The sequence below is a fragment of the Plectropomus leopardus genome, chromosome 3 (genome assembly GCF_008729295.1).
Source record: "Plectropomus leopardus isolate mb chromosome 3, YSFRI_Pleo_2.0, whole genome shotgun sequence".
Taxonomy (NCBI): domain Eukaryota; kingdom Metazoa; phylum Chordata; class Actinopteri; order Perciformes; family Serranidae; genus Plectropomus; species Plectropomus leopardus.
The window spans coordinates 9,902,512-9,929,045 of record NC_056465.1 but is presented as its reverse complement, the minus strand read 5'-3'; the positions used below and the strand labels follow the sequence as shown (position 1 = coordinate 9,929,045).

Genomic DNA, 26,534 nt, shown 5'->3' with positions numbered 1-26,534 from the left:
CTAACATGTTGTTACAAACATGGTTTCTTCTCTTCTGTGAAGCTGTTGTCTATATAAAACTGTAAAATGTGTTCTCTTGTAAAGTGATGTTCTGCGCTGTTCTAACACTGTCCAGTGTTTCCTGTTACAGACCAACATTTGCTTTCTTAACAAGTGTACTGGATGCTTTAAATGTGTACCTACACTGTTGAATAAAACAGTTGAAAACAATCTACATGTTTGAACTAAAGTAATATGCACAAGAATTTAAACATTTTCACTCATTTAGAGGTTTATTGTACCATTTATATTTGGACATCATAAGTAGCCTTCCGCAAGTAGTCTTGTTTTAGACGCCAATAGATATTTACATTTAACACAAAGTTGCTGCAATAAATCCAGAGTTTTTACACTGCAGTTGGGAATTGTTAGGACAACTGCATTGTTCAGTAGTAACCAAGGGAAACCATTTGCTCACTCAACAAGTCACCTACTTGTCCCGACAAAAAAGCTCTATCATCCACCTCAAACATTTGCCTCCCAGTCTTCCTCTGGCTCAACATTATGGGAGCACCGGCTAGCCTCTGCATACCCGCTGTCCTCAAGATCATTGTGATCCTCTTCTTCCTCCTCAAGGTCTAAAAAACACAAATGAAAGGCCAGTATCACAACCACAGAAACCATTAAGGTACTGAAATGGGGAAACTGAACTTTGTGAACCACTTAAAATTACAGGTGGTGGCTTTTAGGAAAAAATGTTGTGGTATTTGCTGAAACTGTCACTACATGCACACAGTATTATATGAGACAGATGGTCTGCAAAAAAAAGACTCTGTTAACCCCATATTTTTTGATGACAGCTATACTATGACTTCTTTAAACTGTTGTGAATGACATACTATACTATGAATTTCTCATGCTATTTTGAATTAAATACTATACTCTTTGCTGTGGGCTCACTACCCATAGGAGGGGCCAAAGGGGCGGGTACTGTGTGAGTTGGGCGGCAGCCGAAGGCAGTGACCTTGGCGGTCCGATCCTCAGTTGCAGAAGCTAGCTCTAGGGACGTGGGATGTCACCTCTCTGGTGGGGAAGGAGCCTGAGCTGGTGCATGAGGTTGAGAAGTTCCGACTAGATATAGTCGGCCTCACCTCGACACATAGCTTGGGCTGGTTCTGCAGAGTATCCACCCTTTTTGGAGAGAGAGGGTGCTGGAGAGTGCTCCTTCTGGGGACTCCCTCGTTCTACTGGGTGACTTCAACGCTCACATTGACAACGACAGTGAGACCTGGAGGGGAGTGATCGGGTGGAATGGCCCACCTGATCTGAACCCAAGTGGTGTTTTGTTATTGGAATTCTGTGCTCGCCACAGATTGTCCATAACAAACACCATGGTCAAGCATAAGGGTGTCCATATGTGCACTTGGTATCAGGACACCCTAGGCCACAGATCGATGATCGAATTTGTAGTCGTGTCGTTGGACTTGCGGCCACATGTCTTGGACACTCGGGTGAAGAAAGGGGCGGAGCTGTCAACCAATCACCACCTGGTGGTTAGTTGGCTCTGATGGTGGGGGAGGACGCCGGTCAGACCTGGCAGACCCAAATGCATTGTGAGTGTCTGCTGGTATCGTCTGGCAGAGTCTCCCGTCAGAAGGAGCTTCAACTCCCACCTCCAGGAGAGCTTCGACCGTGTTCTGGGGAAGGCAGGGAACACTGAGTCCAAGTGGCCCATGTTCCGTGCCTCCATTGCTGAGGCAGCCGATCGGTGCTGTGGCCGTAAGGTGGTCGGTGCCTGTTGGGAAGGCAACACGTGAACCCATTGGTGGACTCCGGCGGTGAGGGGTGCCATCAAATTGAAGAATGAGTCCTATCAGGCCTTCTTGGCCTGTGAGACTGCAGAGGCAGCATAGAGGTACTGGCAGGCTAAGCAGAGCAAAGCTATGGCGGTCGCCGAAGCGAAAACCTGGGTGTGGGAGGATTTCGGTGAGCCCATGGAGAACAACTTCCAGACGTCTTCGAAGAGGTTCTGAACCAGCATCCGGCGTCTCAGGAGGGGGATGCTGTGCTCTGTCAACACTGTGTATGGTGGGGACAGTGCGCTGCTGACCTCGACTCCGGACGTTGTGAATCGGTGGAAGGAATACTCAGAAGACCTCCTCAATCCCACTGACATACCTTCTGGTGAGGAAGCAGGGCCTGGGGGTGGGCTCTTCCATCTCTGGGGCTGAGGTTGCCGAGGTGGTCAAAAAGCTCCTCAGGTACAGGGCCCCAGGGGTGGATGAGATCCGCCCAGTTCCTTAAGGCCCTGGATGTTGTGGGGCTGTCATGGTTGACAAGACTCTGCAACACTGCGTGGACATCGGGTGCAGTGCTTCTGGACTGGTAGACCGGGATGGTGGTCACTCTTTTTAAGAAGGGGGACCAGAGGGTGTGTTCCAACTCCTCAGTCTCCCTGGTAAGGTCTATTCAGGGTCTATTCAGTACTGGAGAGGAGGTTCTGCCGAACAATGGAACCTTGGCTTCAGGAGGAGCAATGCAGTTTTCGTCCTGGTCAAAGAACTGTGGACCATCTCTGGACTCTTGGCAGGACCCTTGAGGGTGCATGGGAGTTTGCCCTACCACTCCACATGTACTTTGTGGACTTGGAGAAGGCATTCGACCGTGTCCCTAGGGGAGTCCTGTGGGGGGTACTCAGGGAATATGGGTTCCCTGTACGATCAGTACCAGAGCTTGGTCCACATTGCCAGCACCGTTTTTTGGATGTCATTTTTTGAACATTTTGCTGTACTATAGCCTTGCATTTTGGGTCATTTTTTCCACATGCCAAATTATGGTGTTTTTTGGCCATTTTTGCAACTTTCTATGTTATGACATGTCTTGGAAGGCTATTTGATGTCATATAATGTCGTTTCCGCCAATTTTTAGGACACGTCATTTTTTTAACAATTTTGCCATACTATAGCCTTGCATTTTCGCTCATTTTTTCCACATGCCAAATCTTGGTGTTTTTGGCCGTTTTTGCAACTTTCATTGCCATGGCGTGGTTTTGAAGGCTATTTTATGTCATTTAAGGTGGGTCCAGCTGTTTTTCGGACATGTCATTTTTTGACAATTTTGCCATACTATAGCCTTGCATTTTCAGCTATTTTTTAGACATCCCAAATTCTGGAGTTTTTGGCACTTTTTGCGAGTTTTAATGCTGTGGCGTGTCTTGGAAGGCTATTTTATGTATTTTGATGTGGTTTCCAGCTGTTTTTGGGACATGTCAGTTTTTGAAAATTTTTCCCATACTATAGCCTTGCGTTTTCGGCCATTTTTTCGACATCCCAAATTCTGGTGTTTTTGGCACTTTTTGCAAGTTTTTATGCTATGGCGTGTCTTGGAAGGCTATTTTATGTCATTTAAAGTGGTTTCCAGCTGTTTTTGGTACATGTCATTTTTTTGACAAATTTGCCATACTATAGCATTACATTTTAGGTCATTTTTTCTACATGCCAAATTATGGTGTTTTTGGCTGTTTTTGCAACTTTCTCTGTCATGGCGTGGTTTTGAAAGCTATTTTATGTCATTTAAGGTGGTTTCCAGCTGTTTTTGGGACATGTCATTTTTTGACAAATTTGCCATACTATAGCCTTGCATGTTCGCTCATTTTTTCCACGTCAAATTCTGGTGTTTTTGGCCCTTTATGCAACTTTCTCTGCCATGGCGTGGTTTTGAAGGCTATTTTATGTCATTTAAAGTGGTTTCCAGCTGTTTTTGGTACATGTCATTTTTTGACAAATTTGCCATACTATAGCATTACATTTTAGGTCATTTTTTCTACATGCCAAATTATGGTGTTTTTGGCTGTTTTTGCAACTTTCTCTGTCATGGCGTGGTTTTGAAAGCTATTTTATGTCATTTAAGGTGGTTTCCAGCTGTTTTTGGGACATGTCATTTTTTGACAAATTTGCCATACTATAGCCTTGCATTTGCTGTCATTTTTTCAACGTCCCAAATTCTGGTGTTTTTGGCACTTTTTGCGAGTTTTAATGCTGTAGCTCGTCTAAGAAGGCTATTTTATGTATTTTGATGTGGTTTCCAGCTGTTTTTGGGACATGTCATTTTTTGACAATTTTACCATTTTATAGCCTTGCATGTTCGCTCATTTTTTCCACATGTCAAATTCTGGTGTTTTTGGCCCTTTATGCAACTTTTTCTGCCATGGCGTGGTTTTGAAGGCTATTTTATGTCATTTAAGGTGGTTTCCAGCTGTTTTTGGGACATGTCATTTTTTGACAATTTTGCCATACTATAGCCTTGCATCTTCGCTGATTTTTTTCCACGTCAAACTCTGGTGTTGTTGGCCCTTTTTGCAAATTTCCATGCCTTGGAAGGCTATTTTGTGTGATTTAATATGGTTTCACCTGATTTTGGGACATGTCATTTTTTGAAAATTTTGCCATACTATAACCTTACGTGTTCGGTCATTTTTCCACATGTCAATTTCTGGTGTTGCTGGCCCTTTTTACAATGTTGTGTGCCATGGCATGTCTTGGAAGGCTATTTTATATGGTTTGTTGTGGTTTCCAGCTGTTTTTGGGACATGTCATTTTTTGACAAATTTGCCATACTATAGCCTTGCATTTTCGCTCATTTTCTCCACATGCCAAATCTTTGTGTTTTTGGCCGTTTTTGCAACTTTCATTGCCATGGCTTGGTTTTGAAGGCTATTTTATGTCGTTTATTGTGGTTTCCAGCTGTTTTTGGGACATGTCAGTTTTTGACAGTTTTGCATTTTCAGCCATTTTTTAGACATCCCAAATTCTGGTGTTTTTGGCACTTTTTGCGAGTTTTAATGCTGTGGCGCGTCTTGGAAGGCTATTTTATGTATTTTGATGTGTTTTCCAGCTGTTTTTGGGACGTGTCAGTTTTTGAAAATTTTGCCATACTATAGCCTTGCATTTTCTCTCATTTTCTCCACATGTCAAATTCTGGTGTTTTTGGCCCTTTATGCAACTTTCTCTGCCATGGCGTGGTTTTGAAGGCTATTTTATGTCATTTACGGTGGTTTTCAGCTGATTTTGGGACATGTCAGTTTTTGACAATTTTGCCATACTATAGCCTTACATTTTCAGTCATTTTTTCTGCATGCCAAATCTTGGTGTTTTTGGCCGTTTTTGCAAGTTTTTCTGCCATGGCGTGGTTTTGAAGGCTATTTTTTGTCATTTAATGTGGTCTCCAGCTGTTTTTGGGACATGTCATTATTTGACAATTTTGCCATACTATAGCCTTACATTTTCGGTCATTTTTTCCACATGCCAAATCTTGGTGTTTTTGGCTGTTTTTGAAACTTTCTTTGCCATGGCGTGTCTTGGAAGGGTATTTCATGTCGTTTAATGTGGTTTCCAGATGTTTTTGGGACATGTCATTTTTCGACAATTTTGCTATACATTGCCATACATTGCCTTGCCTTGCATTTTCGCTCATTTTTTCCACATGCCAAATCTTAGTGTTTTTGGCCGTTTTTGCAACTTTCTCTGCCATGGCGCGTCTTGGAAGGCTATTTTATGTCGTTTAAAGTGGTTTCCAGCTGTTTTTGGTGCATGTCATTTTTTGACAATTTTGCCATACTATAGCCTTGCATTTTCGCTCATTTTTTCCACATGCCAAATCTTTGTGTTTTTGGCCGTTTTTGCAACTTTCATTGCCATGGCTTGGTTTTTCAAGGCTATTTTATGTCGTTTATTGTGGTTTCCAGCTGTTTTTGGGACATGTCAGTTTTTGACAATTTTACCATACTATAGTCTTGCATTTTCAGACATTTTTTAGACATCCCAAATTCTGGTGTTGTTGGCCGTTTTTGCAACTTTCTCTGCCATAGCATGTCTTGAAAAGCTATTTTATGTCGTTTATTGTGGTTTCCAGCTGTTTTTGGGACATGTCATTTTTTGACAATTTTGCCATACTATAGCCTTGCATTTTCGCTGATTTTTTCCACATGTCAAATTCTGGTGTTGTTGGCTTTTTGCAAATTTCCATGCCATGGCATGTCTTGGAAGGCTATTTTGTGTGATTTAATATGGTTTTCAGCTGATTTTGGGACGTGTCAGTTTTTGACAATTTTGCCATACTATAGCATTACATTTTAGGTCATTTTTTTAACATGTCAAATTCTGGTGCTTTTGGCCCTTTTAGCAACTTTCTATGCTATGGCGTGTCTTGGAAGGGTATTTTATGTCGTTTAATGTGGTTTCCAGATGTTTTTGGGACATTTTTGGGACAATTTTGCCATACTATAGCCTTATGTGTTCAGTCATTTTTCCACATGTCAAATTCTGGTGTTGTTGGCCAGACTTCCAACGAGAAGAAGCCTTATAAGCTGTCATCGTGATCTCATCTCAGCCACATGAGGTGTCAGAAGATGATCCAGCTGTTCATGGAGAGTGAGAGATGGAGGAAACAAACTCAAGCCGAGTTTGCAACGTTCAAACCAACCGAGGCCAGCCAGAACTGCACGAGCGTAACTGAGCTGCCCGTCCAGTGTCATCACAAAGGCCACACTGCAACTTTCCAGAGTGAAGCTTTTCCCTGGCATCGAGACTTCTGAGGACGGTGAAGAACGATCTTCCCTGTGCTGCTATGGGGTTGATGCTCTTAAATGGACACACTGGAAGTCTTAGACCTAGGTTAGGATCTCCCAATAATATAATTGTGGTTTATTCGCTGTTCTTATTTATCTTTTTCTTCAGTGTTTTATGGGATAGGTGCCTCTCTGCTGTTGATCGATGCTTGACATTGACTTTCTTTAATCTTTAAACTTTTCATCTGCTTGATCATATTGCACTATTTCAGTGCACCTGATCAACCAGTTCCTCACTGGTTTTCATCCCCTCGTTTTTATTGTTGCTTCATTTTTGAGTTTGTTGGTCATTTAGTCATTTTACTCACTTTGTGTCTTTGCTGTATTCACTGTGTCAGCATTAATCGATACTTATTCTTAAACTCATTTATTTGTAGTCCTTTAGAAGTAGTTTTGCTGTGTAGTGAGTAGTTAATAAACCTTTCATTTATAAAGACTTGATCTTGTGATGTGTGTGTGTATAATGTAGAGTCACTGTACACCTGGAAAAAGAACTCTGTAGCAACCTTCAAATTATGGCCGATCAACCTTTCTATCCTAATGGGTGGTGCTCTGAGGTTTTAAACTCTCATTTTTATGTAAACTTATTGTTCCTGGTGTTGAGTTCCATTACTTCAATTCATCTTTGTACCAATTCAGGTTTCTGAGTCATAATTTTGCATTCTGAGTTATGGTTACATACTTTGGGATTAATTAATTAATTATTTAATCATTTTAATTAACTGATAATTTATTAATAAATCCCCAATTTAAACCGCTACATATTTGGTGTCCCAACATGAGGTGTAACTCCATCATATTTTGAAATTTTTACCCACACTATAGCCTTGCCTTTTTGGTATTTTTTTCAACATGCATTATTATGGTGTTTCTGGCAGTTTTGCAACATTCTATGCCATGACATTTATAGGCACGCAATCTTATGCTTTTTTGAGGTGTTTTTAGTTGTTTTTGGGACGTGTCATATTTTGACATTTTAGCCACACTATAACCTTGCCTTTTCGATTATTTTTTCGACGTGTTATTCTGGTGTTTCTGGCCATTTTTGCCACATTCTGTGCCATGGCATGTCTAGGCTCAGTATTTTGTGCTGTATTGAAGTGTTTTCAGTTGTTTTTGGGACGTCATATTTTGACATTTTGCCTTACTATAGCCTTACCTTTTGGGTCATTTTTTTATCATGCTATATCGTGGTGTTTTGGCCGTTTTTGCAACATTCCATGTCATGGCGTGTGTAAGCACTAATTTATGCTGTTTTAAGGTGTTTTCGGTTGTTTTTGGGACAGGTCATATTTTGACATTTTTGGCCACACTATAGCCTTACCTTTTTGGTCATTTTTTCGACATGTAGTATTCTGATGTTTTTGTCTGTTTATGAAACATTCTATACCATGGCATGTAACGGCACACAATTTTATACTGTTTTGAGGTGTGTTCAGCTGTTTCTGGGACGTGTCATATTTTGACATTTTTGGCTATATTATAGCCTTGCCTTTTCTATCATTTTTTCAACATCCAAAATTATGGTGTTTTTGGCCCTTTTTGCAACTTTCTATGCTATGGCGCCTCTTGGAAAGCTTTTTTATTTGGTTTTATGTGTTTTCAGCCATTTTTGGGACATGTCATTTTTTCACAGTTTTGCCATACTATAACCTTGCATTTTTGGTAATTATGTCCACATGCCAAAATATGGTGTTTTTGGCCCTATTTGCAACTTTCTATGCTATGACACGTCTTGGAAAGGTATTTTATTTAGTTTAATGTGGTTTCTATCTTTTTTTGGGACATGTCAAATTGTGACAATTTTGCCTTAGTATAGCCTTGTACTTTCGGTCATCTTTTCCAAATGCCAAATTCTGTTGTTGTTGGCCTTTTTGCAATTTTCTATGCCTTGGTATGTCTTGGAAGGATATTTTATGTGGTTTAATGTGGTTTCCAGTTGTTTTTTGGACATGTCATTTTTTGACAATTTTGCAATTCAACCTTGCGTTTTCCGTCAGTTCTCAACATCCCAACTTATGGTGTTTTGGGGCCTTTTTGTAACTTTCTCTGCTATGGCATATCTTGGAAGGCTATTTCATGTAGTTTACTATGTTTTCAGCTGTTTTTGGGACATGTCAAATTTTGACAATTTTGCCATACTATAGCCTTGTGTTTTCGGCCATTTTTTCAGCATCCAAAATTCTGGTGTTGTTGGCCCTTTTTGCAATGTTGTATGCCATAGCATGTCTAGGAAGGCTATTTTATTTGGTTTATTGTGGTTTCCAGCTGTTTTTTGGGACATGTCATTTTTTGACAAATTTGCCATACTATAGCCTTGCATTTTCGCTCATTTTTTCAACATGCCAAATCTTGGTGTTTTTGGCCATTTTTGCAACTTTCTCTGCCACAGCATGTCTTGGAAAGGTATTTCATGTCGTTTATGGTGGTTTGCAGCTGTTTTTGGGACGTCATTTTTTGACAATTTTGCCATACTATAGCCTTGCGTTTTCGCTCATTTTTTCCACATGCCAAATTCTGCTGTTTTTGGCCGTTTTGCAACTTCCTGTACCATGGCATGTCTTTCTTGGACGGCTATTTTTATGTACTTTTATGTGTGGTTTCCAGCTGTTTTTGGGACATGTCATTGTTTGAAAATTTTGCCATACTATAGCCTTGCATTCTCTGTCATTTTTTCGACATCCCAAATTCTGGTGTTTTTGGCTGTTTTTGCAACTTCCTCTGCCATGGCATGGTTTTGAAGGCTATTTTATGTCCTTTAAGGTGGTTTCCAGCTGTTTTTGGGACATGTCATTTTTTGACAATTTTGCCATACTATAGCCTTGCATTTTCGCTCATTTTTTTCCACATGTCACATTCTGGTGTTTTTTGGCCCTTTTTGCAAATTTCCATGCCATAGAATGTCTTGGAAGGCTATTTTGTGTGATTTAATATGGTTTCCAGCTGATTTTGGTACGTGTCAGTTTTTGAGAATTTTGCCATACTATAGCCTTACATTTTCGCTCATTTTTTCGACGTCCCAAATTCTGGTGTTTTTGGCACTTTCTGCAAGTTTTTATGCTATGGCGTGTCTTGGACGGCTATTTTTGTCATTTAATGTGGTTTCCAGCTGTTTTTGGGACGTCATTTTTTGACAATTTTGCCATACTATAGCCTTGCATTTTCGCTGATTTTTTCCACACGCCAAATCTTGGTGTTTTGGCCGTTTTTGCAATTTTCTCTGCCATGGCGTGGTATTGAAGGCTATTTTATGTCATTTAATGTGGTTTCCAGCTGTTTTTGGGACATGTCATTTTTTGACAATTTTGCCATACTATAGCCTTGCATTTTCGCTCATTTTTTCCACATGCCAAATCTTGGTGTTTTTGGCCGTTTTTGCAATTTTCTCTGCCATTGCGTGGTTTTGAAGGCTATTTTATGTCATTTAATGTGGTTTCCAGCTGTTTTTTGGGACATGTCATTTTTTTTGACAATTTTGCCATACTATAGCCTTGCGTTTTCGGTCATTTTTTCGACATCCCAAATTCTGGTGTTTTTCGCACTTTCTGCAAGTTTTTATGCTATGGCGCATCTTGGAGGGCTATTTTATGTACTTTAATGTCGTTTCCAGATGTTTTTGGGACATGTCATTTTTTGACAAATTTGCCATACTATAGCCTTGCATTTTCGCTCATTTTTTCCACACGCCAAATCTTGGTGTTCTTGGCACTTCTTGCAAGTTTTTATGCGATGGCACCTCTTGGAAAGCTATTTTATTTGGTTTAATGTGGTTTCCAGCTGTTTTTGGGACATGTCATTTTTTGACAAATTTGCCATACTATAGCCTTGCATTTTCGCTAAATTTTTCGGCGTCCAAAATTCTGGTGTTTTTGGCACTTTCTGCAAGTTTTTATGCTATGGCGCGTTTTGGACGGCTATTTTATGTACTTTAATGTGGTTTCCAGCTGTTTTTGGGACATGTCATTTTTTGACAAATTTGCCATACTATAGCCTTGCATTTTCGCTCATTTTTTCCACACGCCAAATCTTGGTGTTTTTGGCCGTTTTTGCAACTTTCTCTGCAATAGCATGTCTTGGAAGGCTATTTTGTGTGATTTAATATGGTTTTCAGCTGTTTTTGGGATGTGTCATAGTTTTTTGACAGTTTTGCCATACTACAGCCTTGCATTTTCGCTCATTTTTTCGACATCCCAAATTCTGGTGTTTTTGGCACTTTCTGAAAGTTTTTATGCTATGGCGCGTCTTGGACGGCTCTTTTTTATGTACTTTAATGTGGTTTCCATATGTTTTTGGGACGTCATTTTTTGACAATTTTGCCATACTATAGCCTTGCATTTTCGCTCATTTTTTCCACATGTCAAATCTTGGTGTTTTTGGCACTTTCTGAAAGTTTTTTATGCTATGGCGCGTCTTGGACGGCTATTTTATGTACTTTAATGTGGTTTCCATATGTTTTTGGGACATGTCATTTTTTGACAATTTTGCCATACTATAGCCTTGCATTTTCGCTCATTTTTTCCACATGCCAAATCTTGGTGTTTTTGGCCTTTTTTGCAATTTTCTCTGCCATTGCGTGGTTTTGAAGGCTATTTTATGTCATTTAATGTGGTTTTCAGCTGTTTTTAGGACATGTCATTTTTTGACAATTTTGCCATACTATAGCCTTGCGTTTGCGTCATTTTTTCCACATGCCAAATTATGGTGTTCTTGGCTGTTTTTGCAACTTTCTCTGCCATGGCGTGGTTTTGAAAGCTATTTTATGTCATTTAAGGTTGTTTTCAGCTGTTTTTGGGACATGTCATTTTTTGACAATTTTGCCATACTATAGCCTTGCATTTTACGGTCATTTTTTTTCGACATCCCAAATTCTGGTGTTTTTCGCACTTTCTGCAAGTTTTTATGCTATGGCGCATCTTGGAGGGCTATTTTATGTACTTTAATGTCGTTTCCAGATGTTTTTGGGACATGTCAGTTTTTGACAAATTTTGCCATACTATAGCCTTGCATTTTCGCTCATTTTTTCCACACGCCAAATCTTGGTGTTTTTGGCACTTCTTGCAAGTTTTTATGCGATGGCACCTCTTGGAAAGCTATTTTATTTGGTTTAATGTGGTTTCCAGCTGTTTTTGGGACATGTCATTTTTTGACAAATTTGCCATACTATAGCCTTGCATTTTCGCTAAATTTTTCGGCGTCCAAATTCTGGTGTTTTTGGCACTTTCTGCAAGTTTTTATGCTATGGCGCGTTTGGACGGCTATTTTATGTACTTTAATGTGGTTTCCAGCTGTTTTTGGGACATGTCATTTTTTGACAAATTTGCCATACTATAGCCTTGCATTTTCGCTCATTTTTTCCACACGCCAAATCTTGGTGTTTTTGGCCGTTTTTGCAACTTTCTCTGCAATAGCATGTCTTGGAAGGCTATTTTGTGTGATTTAATATGGTTTTCAGCTGATTTTGGGATGTGTCAGTTTTTGACAGTTTTGCCATACTACAGCCTTGCATTTTCGCTCATTTTTTCGACATCCCAAATTCTGGTGTTTTTGGCACTTTCTGAAAGTTTTTATGCTATGGCGCGTCTTGGACGGCTCTTTTATGTACTTTAATGTGGTTTCCAGATGTTTTTGGGACGTCATTTTTTGACAATTTTGCCATACTATAGCCTTGCATTTTCGCTCATTTTTTCCACATGTCAAATCTTGGTGTTTTTGGCACTTTCTGAAAGTTTTTTTATGCTATGGCGCGTCTTGGACGGCTATTTTATGTACTTTAATGTGGTTTCCATATGTTTTTGGGACATGTCATTTTTTGACAAATTTGCCATACTATAGCCTTGCATTTTCGCTCATTTTTTCCACATGCCAAATCTTGGTGTTTTTGGCCATTTTTGCAATTTTCTCTGCCATTGCGTGGTTTTGAAGGCTATTTTATGTCATTTAATGTGGGTTTTCAGCTGTTTTTTAGGACATGTCATTTTTTGACCATTTTGCCATACTATAGCCTTGCGTTTGCGGTCATTTTTTCCACATGCCAAATTATGGTGTTCTTGGCTGTTTTTGCAACTTTCTCTGCCATGGCGTGGTTTTGAAAGCTATTTTATGTCATTTAAGGTTGTTTTCAGCTGTTTTTGGGACATGTCATTTTTTGACAATTTTGCCATACTATAGCCTTGCGTTTACGGTCATTTTTTCGACATCCCAAATTCTGGTGTTTTTCGCACTTTCTGCAAGTTTTTATGCTATGGCGCATCTCTTTGGAGGCTATTTTATGTACTTTAATGTGGTTTCCAGATGTTTTTGGGACATGTCAGTTTTTGACAAATTTGCCATACTATAGCCTTGCATTTTCGCTCATTTTTTCCACACGCCAAATCTTGGTGTTTTTGGCACTTCTTGCAAGTTTTTATGCGATGGCACCTCTTGGAAAGCTATTTTATTTGGTTTAATGTGGTTTCCAGCTGTTTTTGGGACATGTCATTTTTTGACAAATTTGCCATACTATAGCCTTGCATTTTCGCTATTTTTTCGGCGTCCAAAATTCTGGTGTTTTTGGCACTTTCTGCAAGTTTTTATGCTATGGCGCGTTTTTGGACGGCTATTTTATGTACTTTAATGTGGTTTCCAGCTGTTTTTTGGGACATGTCATTTTTTGACAAATTTTGCCATACTATAGCCTTGCATTTTCGCTCATTTTTTCCACACGCCAAATCTTGGTGTTTTTGGCCGTTTTTGCAACTTTCTCTGCAATAGCATGTCTTGGAAGGCTATTTTGTGTGATTTAATATGGTTTTCAGCTGATTTTGGGATGTGTCATTTTTTGACATTTTTGCCATACTACAGCCTTGCATTTTCGCTCATTTTTTCGACATCCCAAATTCTGGTGTTTTTGGCACTTTCTGAAAGTTTTTTATGCTATGGCGCGTCTTGGACGGCTATTTTATGTACTTTAATGTGGTTTCCATATGTTTTTGGGACGTGTCATTTTTTGACAATTTTGCCATACTATAGCCTTGCATTTTCGCTCAATTTTTTCCACATCCCAAATCTTGGTGTTTTTGGCACTTTCTGCAAGTTTTTATGCTATGGCGCGTCTTGGACGGCTATTTTTATGTACTTTAATGTGGTTTCCATGTTTTTGGGACATGTCATTTTTTGACAATTTTGCCATACTATAGCCTTGCATTTTCGCTCATTTTTTTCCACATGCCAAATCTTGGTGTTTTTGGCCATTTTTGCAATTTTCTCTGCCATTGCGTGGTTTTGAAGGCTATTTTATGTCATTTAATGTGGTTTTCAGCTGTTTTTGGGACATGTCATTTTTTGACCATTTTGCCATACTATAGCCTTGCGTTTGCGGTCATTTTTTCCACATGCCAAATTAAGGTGTTCTTGGCTGTTTTTGCAACTTTCTCTGCCATGGCGTGGTTTTGAAAGCTATTTTATGTCATTTAAGGTTGTTTTCAGCTGTTTTTGGGACATGTCATTTTTTGACAATTTTGACATACTTTGCCATTGCATTTTCGCTGATTTTTTTCGACGTCTCAAATTCTGGTGTGTTTTTGGCACTTTCTGAAAGTTTTTATACTATGGCGCATCTTTGACAGCTATTTTATGTACTTTAATGTGGTTTCCATATGTTTTTGGGACATGTCATTTTTTGACAAATTTGCCATACTATAGCCTTGCATTTTCGCTCATTTTTTCCACATGCCAAATCTTAGTGTTTTTGGCCGTTTTTGCAATTTTCTCTGCCATTGCGTGGTTTTGAAGGCTATTTTATGTCATTTAATGTGGTTTCCAGCTGTTTTTGGGACATGTCATTTTTTGACAATTTTGCCATACTATAGCCTTGCGTTTGCGGTCATTTTTTCGACGTCCCAAATTCTGGCGTTTTTGGCACTTTTTGCAAGTTTTTATGCTATGGCGCGTCTTGGACGGCTCTTTTATGTACTTTAATGTGATTTCCATATGTTTTTGGGACATGTCATTTTTTGACAATTTTGCCATACTATAGCCTTGCATTTTCGCTCATTTTTTCCACATGTCAAATCTTGGTGTTTTTGGCACTTTCTGCAAGTTTTTATGCTATGGCGCGTCTTGGACGGCTATTTTATGTCATTTAATGTGGTTTCGATATGTTTTTGGGACATGTCATTTTTTGACAATTTTGCCATACTATAGCCTTGCATTTTCGCTCATTTTTTCCACATGCCAAATCTTGGTGTTTTTGGCCGTTTTTGCAATTTTCTCTGCCATGGCGTGGTTTTGAAGGCTATTTTATGTCATTTAATGTGGTTTCCAGCTGTTTTTGGGACATGTCATTTTTTGACATTTTGCCATACTATAGCCTTGCGTTTGCGGTCATTTTTTCGACATCCCAAATTCTGGTGTTTTTTCGCACTTTCTGCAAGTTTTTATGCTATGGCGCATCTTGGAGGGCTATTTTATGTATTTTAATGTCGTTTCCAGATGTTTTTGGGACATGTCATTTTTTGACAAATTCGCCATACTATAGCCTTGCATTTTCGCTCATTTTTTCCACACGCCAAATCTTGGTGTTTTTGGCACTTCTTGCAAGTTTTTATGCGATGGCACCTCTTGGAAAGCTATTTTATTTGGTTTTAATGTGGTTTCCAGCTGTTTTTGGGACATGTCATTTTTTGACAATTTTGCCATACTATAGCCTTGTATTTTCGCTAAATTTTTCACGTCCAAAATTCTGGTGTTTTTGGCACTTTCTGCAAGTTTTTATGCTATGGCGCGTTTTGGACGGCTATTTTATGTACTTTAATGTGGTTTCCAGCTGTTTTTGGGACATGTCATTTTTTGACAAATTTGCCATACTATAGCCTTGCATTTTCGCTCATTTTTTCCACACGCCAAATCTTGGTGTTTTTGGCCGTTTTTGCAACTTTCTCTGCAATAGCATGTCTTGGAAGGCTATTTTGTGTGATTTAATATGGTTTTCAGCTGATTTTGGGATGTGTCAGTTTTTGACATTTTTGCCATACTATAGCCTTGCATTTTCGCTCATTTTTTTTCGACGTCCCAAATTCTGGTGTTTTTGGCACTTTCTGAAAGTTTTTATGCTATGGCGCGTCTTGGACGCCTCTTTTATGTACTTTAATGTGGTTTCCATATGTGTTTTTGGGACATGTCATTTTTTGACAATTTTGCCATACTATAGCCTTGCATTTTCGCTCATTTTTTCCACATGCCAAATCTTGGTGTTTTTGGCCCTTTTTGCAAATTTCCATGCCATGGCATGTCTTGGAAGGCGATTTTGTGTGATTTAATATGGTTTTCAGCTGATTTTGGGACATGTCAGTTTTTGACATTTTTTCCATACTATAGCCTTACATTTTCAGTCATTTTTTCCACATGCCAAATTATGGTGTGTTTTTGGCTGTTTTTGCAACTTTCTCTGCCATGGTGTGGTTTTGAAAGCTATTTCATGTCATTTAAGGTTGTTTTCAGCTGTTTTTGGGACATGTCATTTTTTGACAATTTTGCCATACTATAGCCTTGCATTTTCGCTCATTTTTTCGACGTCCCAAATTCTGGTGTTTTTGGCACTTTCTGCAAGTTTTTATGCTATGGCGCGTTTGGACGGCTATTTTATGTACTTTAATGTGGTTTCCAGCTGTTTTTGGGACATGTCATTTTTTGACAAATTTGCCATACTATAGCCTTGCATTTTCGCTCATTTTTTCCACACGCCAAATCTTGGTGTTTTTTGCCGTTTTTGCAACTTTCTCTGCAATAGCATGTCTTGGAAGGCTTTTTTGTGTGATTTAATATGGTTTTCAGCTGATTTTGGGATGTGTCAGTTTTTGACAGTTTTGCCATACTATAGCCTTGCATTTTCGCTCATTTTTTCGACGTCCCAAATTCTGGTGTTTTTGGCACTTTCTGAAAGTTTTTATGCTATGGCGCGTCTTGGACGCCTCTTTTATGTACTTTAATGTGGTTTCCATATGTTTTTGGGACATGTCATTTTTTGACAAATTTGCCATACTATAGCCTTGCACTTTCGCTCATTTTTTCCACATGCCAAATCTTGGTGTTTTTGGCCCTTTTTGCAAATTTCCATGCCATGGCATGTCTTGGAAGGCGATTTTTGTGTGATTTAATATGGTTTTCAGCTGATTTTGGGACGTGTCATTTTTTGACAATTTTTTCCATACTATAGCCTTACATTTTCAGTCATTTTTTCCACATGCCAAATTATGGTGTTCTTGGCTGTTTTTGCAACTTTCTCTGCCATGGTGTGGTTTTGAAAGCTATTTCATGTCATTTAAGGTTGTTTTCAGCTGTTTTTGGGACATGTCATTTTTTGACAATTTTGCCATACTATAGCCTTGCATTTTCGCTCATTTTTTCGACGTCCCAAATTCTGGTGTTTTTGGCACTTTCTGAAAGTTTTTATGCTATGGTGCGTCTTGGAGGGCTATTTTATGTACTTTAATGTGGTTTCCATATGTTTTTGGGACAAAGTCATTTTTTTGACAATTTTTTGCCATACTATAGCCTTGCATTTTTCTGATTTTTTTCGACGTCCCAAATTCTGGTGTTTTTGGCACTTTCTGAAAGTTTTTATACTATGGCGCATCTTGGACAGCTATTTTATGTACTTTAATGTGGTTTCCATATGTTTTTGGGACTTGTCATTTTTTGACAAATTTGCCATACTATAGCCTTGCATTTTCGCTCATTTTTTCCACATGCCAAATCTTGGTGTTTTTGGCCGTTTTTGCAATTTTTCTCTGCCATTGCGTGGTTTTGAAGGCTATTTTATGTCATTTAATGTGGTTTTCAGCTGTTTTTTAGGACATGTCATTTTTTGACCATTTTGCCATACTATAGCCTTGCGTTTGCGGTCATTTTTTCGACGTCCCAAATTCTGGTGTTTTTGGCACTTTCTGAAAGTTTTTATGCTATGGCGCGTCTTGGACGGCTCTTTTATGTACTTTAATGTGGTTTCCACATGTTTTTGGGACATGTCATTTTTTGACAAATTTGCCATACTATAGCCTTGCATTTTCGCTCATTTTTTCGACGTCCCAAATTCTGGTGTTTTTGGCACTTTCTGAAAGTTTTTATATACTATGGCGCGTCTTGGACGGCTCTTTTATGTACTTTAATGTGGTTTCCATATGTTTTTGGGACATGTCATTTTTTGACAAATTTGCCATACTATAGCCTTGCATTTTCGCTCAATTTTTTTCCACACGCCAAATCTTGGTGTTTTTGGCTGTTTTGCAATTTTCTCTGCCATAGCGTGGTTTTGAAGGCTATTTTATGTCATTTAATGTGGTTTCCAGCTGTTTTTTGGGACATGTCCTTTTTTGACAATTTTGCCATACTATAGCCTTGCGTTTGCGGTCATTTTTTCGACATCCCAAATTCTGGTGTTTTTGGCACTTTCTGAAAGTTTTTATACTATGGCGCATCTTGGACAGCTATTTTATGTACTTTAATGTGGTTTCCATATGTTTTGGGGACATTTCATTTTTTGACAATTTTGCCATACTATAGCCTTACATTATTGCTCATTTTTTCCACATGCCAAATTATGGTGTTTTTGGCCCTTTTTGCAACTTTCTATGCTGTGGCACGTATTGGAAGGCTATTTTATGTTGTTTGATATAGTTTCTAGCTTTTTTAAGGACATGTCTGTGCCATGGCCTGTCTAAGCATATACATTACTATGATGTTATGATTATTTTTGAGGGACAAAGTATAGTATCATGTTTTTGACGATTTTAGGATGAGATAATATACTCTGAAATTTTCTAATTTTTTAGGAGGATATACTATACTATGATAATTTTGATTTTTGATGATTTCCAGACGACATACTATACTACAACATCTTTTATCACTTTTAAGTGACATACTGTAGTACAGCTTTATTAACAGTTTGATGACATACTATTCTATGACAATTTTTAAGATTTTGGAGCAACATACTACACTATTACAATTTTTATCACTTTGGAGCGATAACTATACAATGACATTTTTCATGACTTCTGAGCAACATAGTATACTATTACGTTTATAATTATTTTAGAGCGACATACAATACTATAACAACTTCTAAAGTCAGTGCCCTGAGTGGAAATCTTAATAATCTCAGACATTTCCTGATGGAGGACCCTAAAGTCAAACTGAGCCAGGACGGCTCTGCTGTTCTCTTATATGACCAGGAACAAGGTACTGTCAACATTCAATCACTTTCATATCCATTACATTATATGTGTAAAATGTAAACATTGACCAAAAGGAGCTTAAGAGTATATTACATAAGAAGTAAAAGTCCAAGTCGAGATGACATGAAAAATGCCTTTTTAACCCTTCATTCTAGGTATGTTTATATTTATATTTATATATATTTGGGGCAAATATAGTTAAATAGGTGCACAATAAGACCTAGAATGAAGGGTTAAAAAGGCATTTTTCATTTCATCTCGACTTGAACTTTTACTTCTTATGTAATATACTCTTAAGCTCCTATTGGTCAATGTTTACATTTTACACATATAATGTAATGGATATGAAAGTGATTGAATGTTGACAGTACCTTGTTCCTGGTCATATAAGAGAACAGCAGAGCCGTCCTGGCTCAGTTTGACTTTAGGGTCCTCCATCAGGAAATGTCTGAGATTATTAAGATTTCCACTCAGGGCACTGACTTTAGGGCAGCAGGACCACAGCACAGCCAGGGGTACAGACACACACCTGCAAGCACACAAAAGGTGACATTACAATATCAAATACTTTTCAAACAAAAGTGTGACATTTGTGAGTGTTGCTTTTTACTAGCAGTAACAAGGGAAAAAAGAGGTGTGAACAAATATTGAAATGTAAGAATAAAGAAAATAGGAGTTTGGAAGATAACAGAAACTTGTGGTAAACATGAAATATGTAAATATAAAACATGTTGGCATTTTTACTAATTTAGCCTCTATAACAGAGGCTTTCAAACATATTTGTTTTTTTCACATTTTTCACACTTTTAAAAGTGCCTGGATTTCCTTCCTATTTATCTTGTTGGTTCCCGTTTTCTATGAGCACCTGAGTTTTCTACCTACATTTGATTATAGTCAACAGAGCAACCAGTCATCTTTCTCTTTTTCTGAGAAACTTGTGGTATATTGATATTTCTTAATAGTTGTTAAATGGTGGCACATGAAATGTAATTCAGATTTCCTTTGTAATTTTCATAATGCACTTCCATGCATAAAGAGAAACGATCAAACAAGACCAAAACAGTGCAATTTGCTGAAGGTCAACAAAAAAAAAAATTTAAAAAAGCAGTCACAAGCATCCATAATTAAATAATCTATAAAGTGCATCATTGCAGAGACATGTCCCCACAAAGTGCATAGTGTTTTGTTATGTCTTGTTTTGTGTCCACTGATAGCACTGCATGTGTGTGACTGAGTCCATAGATTGGGGTGGGTGGGGTGGAACTGTGTAGCAGGAAAGGCAACATCCTCACAGACAGGCAGAAGTACGACTGTCACAGAAACACGGCCTGTGTTCGTGATCAGCGAGCCACAAATGACCTTCTAGCTCACCATGGCTGTTCCTTCTCCTCTTCCTAAAGTAAACACACCTGCGCACTTTGCATGTCTCCTGTAGTCCTTGGCTTTTTCTCCAGAACACCTGTTGATCCTCTGCTTCCTGATGCTCTGACACACCTCCGCCCCGCTGCTCCACTGGAGTGTTCATCACAGCTCCACATGCTGCTGTCAAGAGAAATACACTGTAAGCATTTAATATGTTTAAGTAACCAAGAACATTTTACATAAAAAATACTATTGATTTTAAGAAAACAAACTAAAGCAAGTAAGAAAAAACCTCCCTGACTATTTCCCATTTTAGACACACAACTTGTTTTAGGGATGAAGAACATAATGTTCACCCGTCTGTGTCACTTCCAACGCCCTGAGACATTCCTCCCCTTCGCCCGCAGCCTGGTACAGTGTGTAAGTGCCATCGCTCTCGCCAGTCTTCTCCTCCATCCATCTTTTCTTTAGATTTTCTGCCCAGTAAAGCACCTCGCACACCAGGACCCTCCGCAGGATGTTGTTGTCATGTAGGCTGGGGTAGTTTACACTATAGAGCTGGGTGACAAAAAAACAGATCTCAATTTTCCATTATCACATAAAACTCTACTAACTGTGATCCCTGAATGAGATATTACAGCCTCATGGCACACAGGAAATTCAATTTATCTCAAGAGCCTCATATGGTTGCTAATCAACAACAGTTAGTCCATTATTACTCAAAGGGGGTATAAATATGTGGCTTTAAAACCACATCTGTAACAGTTTCAATGTTTTGAACTCCAAGACTGAGATTAAAGTCTACTAAACTCTCAACTCTGGCAAGCTAGTTTACATCTAATATTAAGATTAGTTTTTGATTATGTCTAAATTACAGGTTTCTATTCTAAAGACGGAAGCGTGTGTGTCTCAGACTTTCAGTACATACCAGCGCGCAGACTTTTTAGAATCCCAATATTGCAATTTTCAATGGTCACCAGCAGCAAAGATTACAGATGTCCCTTTAAAACTCACCACCATCACCCCTGACTGTCTTCTGGGGATTTATGAAAAAAGCTTTCTTGGATTTGGTTATAGAAATACAAATATTACTACTCCCAAGTCCAGATAAACTTTAATTCTATAAATCAGCTGACGGACTATAATGAAAATGTAAACAATCTCAGACACCCTGTAGAAAAGTTGCGCAACTTGCTTTAATTCAAATGAATTATTCTAACAACCAATTTAAAAGGTGTTTAGCAAAAACAAAAAGGTGTGTGTATGCATATCAGTCATTTTTGAAAGCTCACACAGAAGTTTACTCACCAAAGTGTATGAAAACACATCCTCAGCATCCGCACCAATCAACACATTGCAGCCCTCTCTCCCCCTCAGCCGGTGAAACACACCAATCTGGGAGCAGAAGCCGACAGCCTCCTGCAGGCCTGGTGGTGCCTGTCCAACACCAGTGAACTCCACCTCGTAACCATAGTCCAAACACACCTTCAGAGCCCTGAGGAGAGATGTGATGTTAACAAAATTCTGTTTAAATCTTAATTCATTTATTCATTTTTCTTAATTTATCTTTACGGGGACCTGTTATGCTCATTTTCAGGTTAAGGTTTCTACTAAAACATGTTTACATGCTTCAATGATCAAAAAACACTCCTCCTCATTATCATCTGTGCTGGAAAACCTGTCGTCATCCTCTGTCTGTTAAGGCCCCATTTTAGCACCTGCCAGAAAAAAACACTGCCTATTTTATCTTGGGTCTCGTTTTTGCAAGTCCATGAACGCAGTGCAGCTGGAACTTCATTAGTTCTTTTTTCCCTCAGAAGCACTTTGTGAAGTTTGTCTCTATTTGTAAAAGCCTAAAAAATGAAAAAGCAGCATACCAGGACTTGAATTCTGCTCTGGTCCACTCAAACTTGTGGTCGCTGTGCCTGAAACCTGCCAGTCCAGGGAATAGTGGGTTGAACTCAGAGTTCGGGGTGCTGACGATTACCGCCACTGGGGTCATGTAACCAAAAACCACCTGGGAAAAGCACTCCACATCGGGAAGAGTGAGGTGCTCTATGCTGCAGACAGCCAGAGAGGACACATGGTGATGAATGACAGCACACAGGGACACAAAGACTCAGAAAAATGACACACACCCAGACAGAAAGAAAGCCAGAGAAAGACAATAAAAAATGGCAAAATATGAAACAAAAAGAATGATATTAATACTGATAGCTGCCAAAGCATGAAAACTTGAAGACAGCCAAACAGACTCTTACAGTTCTATGTTGGTCACCAAATCGAATCCTTTGAGGCGAGCGTCCTTTTGTGTGACAGAGCCCTGGTACAGCTCAACCCGTAGCTGATCATAACTTGGCTGCAGATAGTCAGTTGATATAGGACTTAATCCATGCCTACGTGAACATACACACGTTATCAAAATCAGCTTTGCAGTGCACTCATAATGCACTCATTATACAGTTAGCGCTGATATGAGATGTCGTAGAAGCGTAGCACCTACGCACAGACCCCCCACCCCACCCCCCGCTTAACAATGTAAGCTCTGTCAGCACTGTTGCATTCAGTCAAAGCTATTAAAGGTGTTAGCACCGCTGGCTGCCTGCTCTGACGCCTCCATGTGGAGAACAACTGACACTCTCTGAATTTCACATTGAGGCCCTTCCACAACACACAAAATTATTTAACATATTTTAGAAGGTCTGGGGCCCTGCAAAATAAAGTATTAATATCATGGTCAAGGTTTTTTGTTTTTTGTAAAAATCAATAGTAGTAACTGTATTTAAACAATTATAAAAAAAAATAAAATTAAATAAAATTAAATACAATTCAATAAAATTCAATAAAATAAATGTTCTTGGAGTTTTCTGATTTGGATAGGGGGAATGCATGGTAGTAAAAGGTTAATTCATCTGACCATAAATTTGACTACTTTGTGTGACTTTTCATACATCTAGGGCTGCAACTACTTTTTATTTTCATTACTTATTACTCATTACTTACTTATTTCATTACTTATTACTTATTTCCATTGAATCTTTTTAATGTCAAAGGGATAGTAAAAAAAAAATATCACAGGTTCTATTGACTGGACACTCCAAAGCCAAAAATATTTTAATATAGCTTTTGACAACTTATTTAAACACACAAATGAGATCAATATTTCACATTTGAAAAGAGAGAAGAATGGTTAAGAGTTATAATTATGGGGGTAGTATGAGTCTGTTAAAGACCATAATTTGTACATTTTTCTAGCTGAGATTACTGCTATAGCAATATTTTTTTTATTATGTTTTGTTCTGGGAGGGGGATTTATATGCTTGTGTCTGTTCTTATTTTGTGGCTTTTGGAATTTGCATGTTTTTGTAAACCTTTTTGTAAAACCATATGCCCAGCCCTGGATGATAATAGTACATATTCACTGATTTCATAAACATACATACATCTTTTTTTGGACTTTGGCTCCATCGATGTCCACTCCAACCAGGAGTTCAATTTCACGGTGAAATTTGAGTTTTTGGAGAAGTCCGCACTCACTGCACCCCAGGTCCACCACCTGAGGAGGAGGAAATGAGATGATGTATGCTAACTAAGTAATATCTAGTAGTAGACCTAATAATAATGACCTGATTAAAAGCAAGGTAGAGTCTGTGCAAATTTAGCACCATTTATTTTCTCAATTACATCTATTTCACTTGAAATGTACAATAAATTGAATGCAGTATTGTAAACAATATTTTGTTTAGAGGTTGACTGTTATTGTTTTTTTAGGGCAAATACTGATTATAAGTTAATGAGACTGATAACCAATATTTGGAATATGCATTTACAATAAAAATGAAAATATTTCTGCTGAAATTTAGAATTTGGAATATAGCAAACTCCAATATATATATATAATATAGCAAATTTAAACTTTGTTTAAATCTACTACTAGTACTGCAAACTGCCGTGCCTGCTGCAGGCTGAGTGTAATATGCACACTTTTTTATTGATTGATATTATCAGCGTTCATTAAAGTAAAATGCCTGTAAACTGGATGTGATACTATATCTATGTATGGACTTGAGTGTTGTTGGATTGTGCAACAAATCTAACATTGGTTCTATTTTACTTTCCTCTCTTGCTCCTTTTATTTCATTTTATTTATTTTATTATCTTTCTTTTTATTTAAATATTTACTTGTTTTCTTTTAAGATGGGAAATGAGGGTGGGAGGGGGTTATATGATCTGTTGTTTGGTAACTTTAGAGAACATGTTCACTGTTGCATTAGTTGTGCATATTGGACTACTGAATGACATATTTATGTCCCTTTTTGTCTTAAGATTAAAAAAAAAACTTCAGAAATTCAGTGTCCAAAAAAATGACTAATAAATTTCATATCTTGAAGGACTCCTGCAATAAAGTGTATCCTCCGAAAAAACCTTTTCTGGAAAAGAAGCATATAAACATCTCCATATCCATCAATGTTATAAGGCATGATCTGAAGTTTACAGCCTTCAAAATAAAATACTTGATGGTAGGGCATCATCTGTGCATAGCAGTGAGGGGATAGACTACATTTAGTGGAGGACTGGGAATGCAGTTAGAAAGACTGTTCCTTTACAAAACCAAGTTGATAAAACAGCGCTAATACAACGATAAGTTCAACAATACACATTATTACTTTACAAGCAATGCAGATCCTGCACTGAATGCATGCGCGCTCCCGCGGGCCAAAACGCCACGGACACGCCTCCTGTCAAACGTTAACTACCTTAGCATGACATCTGCTAACTTGTGACAGTTAAACATTAAACAAATGCGAATTTTTAAATTAGGGAAATACATTTCCCATTAAGACGGTGGCTCCTTTTTGAGGTTTGTTCCTCTCTAAAATGTTAAAGTCATCGTGGCGAAGAACCCAAACAATTTTAAGAACATGCTTGGTCGGAAATACTTGTATAATTATCGTTTGCAAACGTTTCTCTAACAGATCTTGGCTTTGAAGCTAGAGCTGCAGTCTGTCTGTTTCTAGTTGAGATGGTTGGTACCTTTTTGGGTTTGTTCTTCTCGACAAAATCGATCACAAATTGATGTCTCTGCCTGTGAAGCGGAGGGCTGAACATCGGCTCCATCTTTGTCTGTTTCTCAGCTGACGTCCGTAGCTCCGCCGGATCCCAGGGGGCGCTGTCATTTTTGAGTGTTGACAAAAATGTCAAAAAATCAAAACATTACATTCAGTTAAAGAAACAAAACAAACTCAAGACATATTTATGCAAGTAAAGACCAAGTCAGTAAAATTAAGTAACAGGAGCCTACAGATACCAGAAAATTACTTTGATAGAAGTTTATGTCAAAATTAGACTACTTTAGGAAAGTCTTAAAGTATCTGTACTGAAGTAGTCTGTCAAAGGTAATGTTATTATATTAAGTGTTATTAGACCTAAGTGTGAAAATTAAAAGCACGTGAATTGTCTTAATAAGAAAGCAAGCAGCCAGAATTTTTTTTTTTTTGAAAAATGATCTTGTTTATTTCTTCATAACATTCACCCCCTGAAAATGGAGCCTACAGTACACTTGAAAAACTAGGTCTTATTTTACAACTTAAAGGAATTAAGTAAAAATGTAAATGTAGACTTGGGTGGGGGGTGGGGGGTGGAAGAAATGTAGAAACTCAAGTTAAGTACAGATACCACCAAAATTCTTAAGTGACCTTAAGTGACTGAGGAAATTCAATTACTTTACTGCATTATACCACCAATTAAAAGTAATTTACCTCCCTATGTTCCACAGTGGATTAAAGTGACTTCTGACTTTTACTTTAGCACCACCTGAAGGTCAAACATGTGGCTGTCTCCTGCCCTTAATTTGTGATAAATGTATGCCAAATTTGGGCTCTTTTTACAAGTCTTGCTTTTTGTGATTGGCTTTGGATGGTGGTGGTTTGTGGTTGAGAGTCACTCATCTTGCACCTTTTTTTTTTTCGAAAGGCCTTTGCCAATCCTACAGAGCAGAGGACTTTGGCTTGAATAAGGACCTGGTGCGCCAGTGGGAATATGAGGTGCTGTCCCGTTCATGTTGTGGATCATACACTATATATACAGTCTAGGCTGTGAATCACAAGCCCTGCAGAGCCGGCTGCAGCGAGCCGGCTGCAAAGCCAGCTGCAGAGCCAGCTGCAGAGGCGACCACAGAGCCACTGCCCATGTTTGGGTGGAACAGCTATACAACCGCCTACGTTGGTATGTGTGGACAGTTAAATCATTTCGCAACCAGAAACCATGGATTACCAAAATGATCCAGAAATGTGGAAACTTATATAAAGCAGCAGCCGTCAATGTAAAAAAATGTAAAAAAAAAAAAAAAAAAA

At 38.4% G+C, this 26,534-nt stretch overlaps 1 protein-coding gene across 2 annotated transcripts; it reads right to left on the bottom strand.

Annotated features, from left to right (window-relative positions):
• Positions 1-42: 42 nt before the first annotated feature.
• On the bottom strand, positions 43-25,305 carry henmt1 (HEN methyltransferase 1). Of its 2 annotated transcripts, none has more exons than XM_042483670.1 (9): positions 25,216-25,305; positions 23,625-23,737; positions 22,443-22,577; positions 22,059-22,241; positions 21,490-21,676; positions 20,538-20,739; positions 20,229-20,361; positions 19,191-19,348; positions 43-617 (listed from the first exon to the last, which is right to left on the bottom strand). In XM_042483670.1, the coding sequence occupies exons 1-9, from the start codon at positions 25,297-25,299 to the stop codon at positions 505-507; spliced, it is 1,308 nt and encodes a 435-aa protein (XP_042339604.1). In that variant the 5' UTR covers positions 25,300-25,305; the 3' UTR covers positions 43-504. The 2 variants fall into 2 exon arrangements, with proteins under 2 accessions (XP_042339604.1, XP_042339603.1); XM_042483669.1 differs by having other exon boundaries at positions 20,229-20,358; positions 25,216-25,299.
• Between the last annotated feature and the right edge of the window lie 1,229 nt (positions 25,306-26,534).